This window comes from Pagrus pagrus (assembly GCF_965226575.1).
Source record: "Pagrus pagrus genome assembly, contig: HAP1_SCAFFOLD_193, whole genome shotgun sequence".
Lineage (NCBI taxonomy): Eukaryota > Metazoa > Chordata > Actinopteri > Spariformes > Sparidae > Pagrus > Pagrus pagrus.
The window spans coordinates 102,921-110,000 of NW_028175270.1; the positions used below are offsets into that span (position 1 = coordinate 102,921).

Here is a 7,080-nt window from a genome sequence, read left to right on the forward strand (position 1 = left end):
CTAAGTCAGTTATCTTCTTGGTAACTTCATCCAGCCCTTGGGATGCCTCCAGCAGTTCCTCCACATTGTCCCTCAGCATTTGGATATGGTCATTTCTATATTTGGCACATTTTGCATATAGTTAGCAGATCAAAAAAAATTGCAGCCATTTGAGAAATAATTTAATAATTTTTGGAATTTAGTTGTATGCACAGATAGGTATTAGCAAATAAAAAGTCCCTGAATAAATGATAACATGATGGAAAATATCTGAAAATAGCTTTATATTTCCTTAACTGTGTGAACAGTTTCTTTGAGAATGACTGTATTGTAAAAGTTCAAGCTATGACAAGGAACGTTTGAGATAGAGTGAAATGGAGACATAGATTGACTTAAAGGGATATTCGGCGTAAGTTTAACCCATGCAGCTTCAGCAAAGGCCGCATGATAGCAATACACTGCTGTCTATTCCTCCACCAAGAAACCACCACCAAAAAGCCACTCATAGCCACATATAACGCTCAGAGCAGCACCAAAATTCAGCAACAGCACAAATAGGATCCCAGCCCATAATACAATGCGTCAAACATCTGTTAGCTTTGCCTGGTTTCTATTGAAAAGAGACCAAAACACAACTCACCCACTCTCCTCCAGTTATACGTTATGTAGCAACTTACTCCACCATTTCGTCCACCATAGCGTCCAGGCACTGACAAAACATGTCCAACTCCTGGCAGCACAAACATTCAGTTTCAGTGGCCATGAGTGGGTGAGTTGTGTTTTCGTCTCTTCAATAGAAACCAGGCAAAGCTAACATATGTTTGACGCATCGTACTATGGGCTGGGATCCTATTTGTGCTGTTGCTGAAGTTTGGTGCTGCTCTGAGCATTATTTGTGGCTATGATAGGCTTTTTGAGCTTGTGGAGAAATAGACTGCAGTGTTTTGCTATCGTGCGGTCTTTGCTGAAGTTGCTACAACTAGAGAAGCTAGCGGTTGGCAGACTTGATCTCTTGAGGAGGGGTCTTACTCAGTGTGACGGTGTGTTAGACCATGGGTTAAACGTACGCTGGAATATCCCTTTAATGTTCATGTTTTTAATAGTCGGGGAAACCAGAGCCCCTGGAGGAACTCCACACAGGCACAGGGAGAACGTGCAAAGTCCACATGGAAAGGTCATGCCCCAGCCAGGATTCAAACCCAGGACCTGCTGTGAGGCGTTGGGGAAAAAATATGTTTTGTTATCTAAACAATACCTGCTACTTGATCGTCGACGATGCCATTGCCGGAATGTGGTACTCTCAATGGCATGGATTTTTCGGGCATTCTGCCTCCAGAACGAAGACCCTTTATGAGAGAAATGCAGAGTAAAAACACAAAGAGAGATTTTAACAAGAGTAAACACTGTTATACTGTCAATACTTTCAGACCATTGGCATTTATACAGTATGTAGTATGAAAATTAAATTTAAAAATATTTTTTTCACCAGTTGTCCCTTCTGACTCAACAATTGCATTGCCGAGTGAGTCGGTTAGGATGTAGTTGTCATCGTCCCCCATGGCCACCTTCAGTTTCTCCAGGATGGCAGATACACTTGCCTCTGCTTCAGTAAATCTCACTATAACCACCCTTGTTGATACAAGCTTCCCCTCCATTACTTCTGACACATGAATGGACCTGTAATACAAAAACAACAGTGAAGCAAACCAAACTACCACATAACAACATGCAGTCTACACTACAGTGATTTAGTTGTCCAAACAGACCAAAGTGTGAGCCCATGTAAAACTCTGAATGCACCACGCATGCTGACTTGAATATTAGTTCAACACACACTTGAGGCACATTACAATTGAACACACCTGCAGCATACTCAGATCATCTGTCACTACTCCACCTTCTCTTATAAATAGGGAGTTTTACATCCAATAGCTAGTGCTTACAGTTCTTGCCAACTGCTTACACTCAAAAAGCGAATGCTTAGATCAAAGCTGCAAAACCAAAACTTCTTGTAACAATACCTCAAACACATAGTGACAATACCTTAAACACATTTTCTGCTTTACACTTTGCTTGCAATTCTTCAACACACTTTTTGCAGAACATTGCACACAGTTTCCTACATTAGACACATCACTCAACATTGAAATACCTTGTTGTCATTGTATTTAAAATGTAAAACACATCTGGTAATTGAACATATTTCTGCACACACCTGAAAACACTAACACAGAAAACTCAACACCAATCAGTCTGACCTGTAGCACAGCAAATAGAGCTCAGCCTGCTCAGGTAACACGTTTTTTGTCAACTGGCTTCATGTTTTTGACAAACATAAAGGCAGTGAGACCCAGAAGAAAAGGTAGTTGTGGGATATCATGTAGATGTACAGGACGGACCTGAGCAGCCGGGGTTGTTGGCATATGGGATAATGTTACGCTGTAGTTCACAACGGGCTGCTCAGGTCCAGGACCGGTTCACACACCATGACAATTTCACAATGTTATACATAGTGTTACAGTATGCCTCCATTACTCCTCATTTCTGAACCCAATTGAAGAATTCTTCTCAGCATGGCCCTGGATGGTATATGATCGGCAAGCACATGCCCACATGCATCTTCTGCAATGTAAGAGGCATGTAAGGAAATTGAGGTGTGGTCAATTTGGTCAAGTTGGATTTGGTACACGAGGTGATATTTCCCCCGTTTAGCCAGAGAGGAAATTGTGTGTGATGTGAATGAGGTGGTAAGATCCACATAGAAGGAAAAAAACCCTACAGCTGATTACTGTAGAAATTCTACTTTTGAGCGCCACACAGAATTGTTTGGGAGAATAGCACTAAAAATAACAAAGACTGAAGTGTCTTGTGTAAAGTTCATCAGTGTGTTGCTGTTGATTTGAAAGTTAATCAAAATGGCACATGTGTACAGTATAATTTTGTTGCTAGAATGACATTTTTACAAAGGATTGTAAGGTTTTGATTTCAGAGTTTCATCTTGACAGAGCTGTGAGGTGTTTTACAACAAGTGTTGTGTCTTATCTTACTTGTGTGTACTTGTGTACATTAGGTATTTTTTAACAATTTTAAAGCGCAAGGCTCTGTACCTTGTGTTTTAGAAGTTGCTTACATCCAGTATGCTCTTTTGCTTACTAAAAGGAGATTGCAAATTAAAACTTGAGCACTACTACCATTTTAATAAGCACATTAATCTATGACACCAATGCCTCCCTACCTCTGAAATGACCGAGCCGTGCTCACTGATCTCAACAGCATGCTCATGTTTGCAGTAGTCACAGGCTGACTACTGCGAAAGCCAAATTGCCGCGATGGAGCTGGGGCTGGGGCTGTCGGGGTCCCTAGAGTGTCCCCAACTTCCCCATGAACTTCATAATGACCATGGTTACACAGGTCCAGGGAGCTGAAACACCCACTCTCAATTGGAAAAATTGCAACGTTGGCTGCATCAGTGATATACAGGCTAGCCATGCTGACCTAGAAGGGGAAAAAACGAAAAGAAAAAAAGTTAATATTTTGCAACTACTTTGTCAAAAGTATCGATAATATCTTTTCATGTGCACTATTGCACTTGCATTATTTCTTATGCTCGGTGTCTCTTTCTCAAAACGGTACAGACAGGCGAAGTTAAGGTAGCAAGTTTGAATTACTTACCTGGAAAATGCTGGCGATCCTGTCCACACGCATATCATCCATTTTAAGTGTTATTCTCTTGTTCCCTCTGTACAGAACATATGTCTCCATTTTATCAGACGATTAGGCTTATTGCGTTTGTGAAGTTATATTCCCTTTTATTCAGTCGATCCTGCAAAGCCGGGAAACCTGGAGGGGAAGACGACGGTGGGGCTCGCGGGGCTCGCTCAAAGCGCCAACTTTTTTTGGCGGATTGCTTTTGCGCATGACAGAATGTGAAAAAACCGGCCTTAAAGCAAAAGAAGTAGAAGAAGAACAACAACAACAACGGTTAGATGAAATGGAGTCCAGTTTGTCACCCTACCGAGAAATAATTCAAAATATGCTCAGACATGGCCATTCTGATGAAGAAATTTCCAGTCATCTCCACCTTGAATGTGGACTTACCAAAGGCTTTTCCAAAGCAAACATTCGGCGATTTTGCGCGCAAAACGGTATAGGCAGAGAACGGGTGCAGGACTCCAAACTGGAGAGCGAGATTGCTAAAGCAATTAATGAGGTAAGCAACAGCATTTTCCATTATATTTGTATGATTGATAGCTGCAGTGCACATGCAGGTAGTGACCAGTGGCGTTTGTACATGTAAAAAAAAAATGGTGTGCGCCACCAATTAATAGAAAGGCTGCATACCAGAAAAACGACAGTGCTTTCTCTTGTTACTGATGTGTTCCTCACAGATCCATGCACTAAATGAGCCTAAATGAAGTATGCATTATTCCACGTCATAAGCTGACAAAACCAAGCTCAGAGCAATGAGAGAACAGGGATGGGGAGCAGCAAAGAGCTCAATAATACTGAAGGCCACAACGGAGCACACAGACGTCTGTTAGGTAAACAGATCCATTCTATGACAACAACCTTATGACGACAACAACAACCTCGTGAAAACAGCGACAACCACTCTTCACCATCTATCGAGCACAACAATAGCGGGACAAAGATATCTTGCCTTTTTAAATCTAGGCTATAACAATATATTGTTCCGTTTGAATAAAATAAATAAACATGTTGAATGCACAGACCAAAGGCAGCATGATTATGCTGTCACTCACCAGTAGGCTACTGCTGGATCTGTCGAACCGGACCCGGACCGCGCGCCGGAGCAATTCACTCCCATTCAAGTCAATCAGAACATTTCCTCGGCCCACCGCGGTCTCCGGTCAGTCTGAGCTCTGGTCAGGCCGGTAGACACCGGCACCGCCTCGACAGGTGTTCTCATGGGTGAACGTTAACAGAGGCAGAGACGTCTCACCGGTCTGTAGCTCAGTGTGGCAGTACCGGGTGTCGACTTCAGGCCGTATTATCACATCACAATCAAACTCAGAGAATGACTGAACAAACTCTGAGAAGGTCGAGCTGTCAATCAGCTTTGTATCGATCATGTGGTCAAACTTAGAAAACCCCCTTTCCGACTGGGGACATTGATCATTTTTCGAAATAAGTTAGTGTTAAACGAGGTCAGCTAGAGATCCAGGGTTACCTCAGAAAATTTCCTTTGACCTGGTCAATTTCACATGACCTGAACATTGTTACTCAGCTTTCTGAAGGAGACTTGCCTTATTTAAACCTCAGACATTTAGTTTGGTGTGCTGTGCTCCTGACTGTTAAAGTGAGAGTGAAAACCACGGTTAGATGGAGAGAGCTGTCTAAGGCCTTCAGAAAGAAGACTGCAGCATTCTAAGGGGCTGATGACTTTGCCCCGTTGCCATCTAAAACTTATATTTGTTACACCGTGCCACAGGAAAGTTCTAAATCACACTTTTATCACTTTAGAGTACACTCTATCTATCATAGTTCGAGGTTTAGGGTTGTTCTGTTGGGAGCTCCATTCTAGGCGTCCATGGTCCTCAGCATGCTCACGTGACTCCTCGAAAAATGTGCCTTAAATGCTTGCAATAACCTTTGGATAAAAATCTGTCCAAAAGAAGATAATGTGTGTATTATAAGTGGTTTGTAATAGGAATACAAAAAAGGAATGCATGTTCATCTTCAATTTCAGACTGGACCATCATACGGAAGAAGAATGATGACTGGCTACCTGTCCTCAAAAGGAATCAGAGCATCAGAGGGGCGCGTTGGTAGTGTCCTCAGACATATTAACCCGCAATATCATGCAGATCGTCATCAGGTAGGTGTTATGAAACGCTAATAGGATTCTTGTAGTGTAGGTCATTGTGAAAATGCCCTACTTTTTTTTTCTTATTTGTTGTTTTTTGCTTGATTTCTCAGAGATCAAGAAACTTAAATCCAGTGCCATACAGTGCCGAGTACACGGGTCACAAACTAAACATCGATCAGAATGAAAAACTGGTGATGTTCGGGGTGACCCATGTCCTTTCTGTTGACGGTTTCTCCAGTAAAATTGTCAGCCATTCCACTATGCCTGTGAAAAACAACCTGACAATATATCAAGAGGTGTACAGGTAACTTTCTGTGCTCTATGTTCCATAATGTAGTTGCAAACAGTAGATATTGTTTAATTGTTAGGCATTTATTAAAGCCCCAACAAGAACTTTCATGTGTGCACACAAGTGCCGCTGCTGCGTGCTGTAAAAAATATTTTTCTTGTTAAATGTTTCCCACAGGGCTGTGCGAAGGTTTGGACTTGTTTATTTATGCTTTAGAACATGAAATAATCAGAAAATAGTTATAACATTGTATCTCTCTGACTCTGATTCCACGCACATCCGTGTTCAGTTCAATCTCTGTTGCATTACCATTACAGCACTCTCTCAGAGGCATTACCAGTTCTACTCTCTCTATATAGAAATAACCAATCTTTTCACGGATGCTCTCGTTTGCTGGTGCAGGTCATATGGAAGCATCAGTATTAAACAGAAACTGGTTCATAACCAGTTAAAAGTTCCTTGGGGTTGCTTTAAGTAAAACACATTGGCTTATCATAGCTGTGCTTTTACCACTCCTTATCTGGGAAGAAACAAACTGATATATTTTTTTTTAAATGGTGACAGTTACACAATGCTGTCAGTAACCAAGAGTGAAAATTGGCTTCAACAATGCTTATGTAAACACAAATATGAAATAGTGTCGATAACTGTAACACTTGTGTATTGCTGTTTTGCAGAAGTGCTGTCCTACAGCACGGAATGTGGGACCAAATACGAGTGGACCACGGAAGAGAGTTTTTCTTGACTCTTTTCATGCAGGAGAAATTGGCAGGCTACAGAAATAACACAGCAAGGGAGCCATACCTGCAAACATCATCAACACATGTGAGTTGGCTTATTGTCCTCTTTCCCTTAATCACTCAGCTGCTAGCTGATAATATTGATTTCTCTTTCAGCACTATGGTATGGTCAGACCCCAGTAAGAATAGATTAATTGCTGCAGCTAATAGGGATCTGAATAAACTCAAGTAAACTGTTCTTT

General features: G+C 41.6%; 1 protein-coding gene across 1 annotated transcript; it reads left to right on the plus strand.

Annotated features, from left to right (window-relative positions):
* Positions 1-4,285: 4,285 nt before the first annotated feature.
* On the plus strand, positions 4,286-7,051 carry LOC311254044 (uncharacterized protein). The gene is made up of 5 exons (XM_084384472.1): positions 4,286-4,520; positions 5,690-5,818; positions 5,920-6,113; positions 6,776-6,923; positions 6,995-7,051. The coding sequence occupies exons 2-5, from the start codon at positions 5,714-5,716 to the stop codon at positions 7,019-7,021; spliced, it is 474 nt and encodes a 157-aa protein (XP_084240598.1). The 5' UTR covers positions 4,286-4,520; positions 5,690-5,713; the 3' UTR covers positions 7,022-7,051.
* Positions 7,052-7,080: the final 29 nt, after the last annotated feature.

Bases quoted from the DNA above. Each gene is read 5' to 3' on its own strand.
- LOC311254044 (XM_084384472.1), top strand. From the start codon at position 5,714: ATGATGACTGGCTACCTGTCCTCAAAAGGAATCAGAGCATCAGAGGGG. The intron at 5,819-5,919 runs GTAGGTGTTATG...TTGATTTCTCAG, and splicing joins ATCATGCAGATCGTCATCAG to AGATCAAGAAACTTAAATCC. The intron at 6,114-6,775 runs GTAACTTTCTGT...GCTGTTTTGCAG, and splicing joins ATATATCAAGAGGTGTACAG to AAGTGCTGTCCTACAGCACG.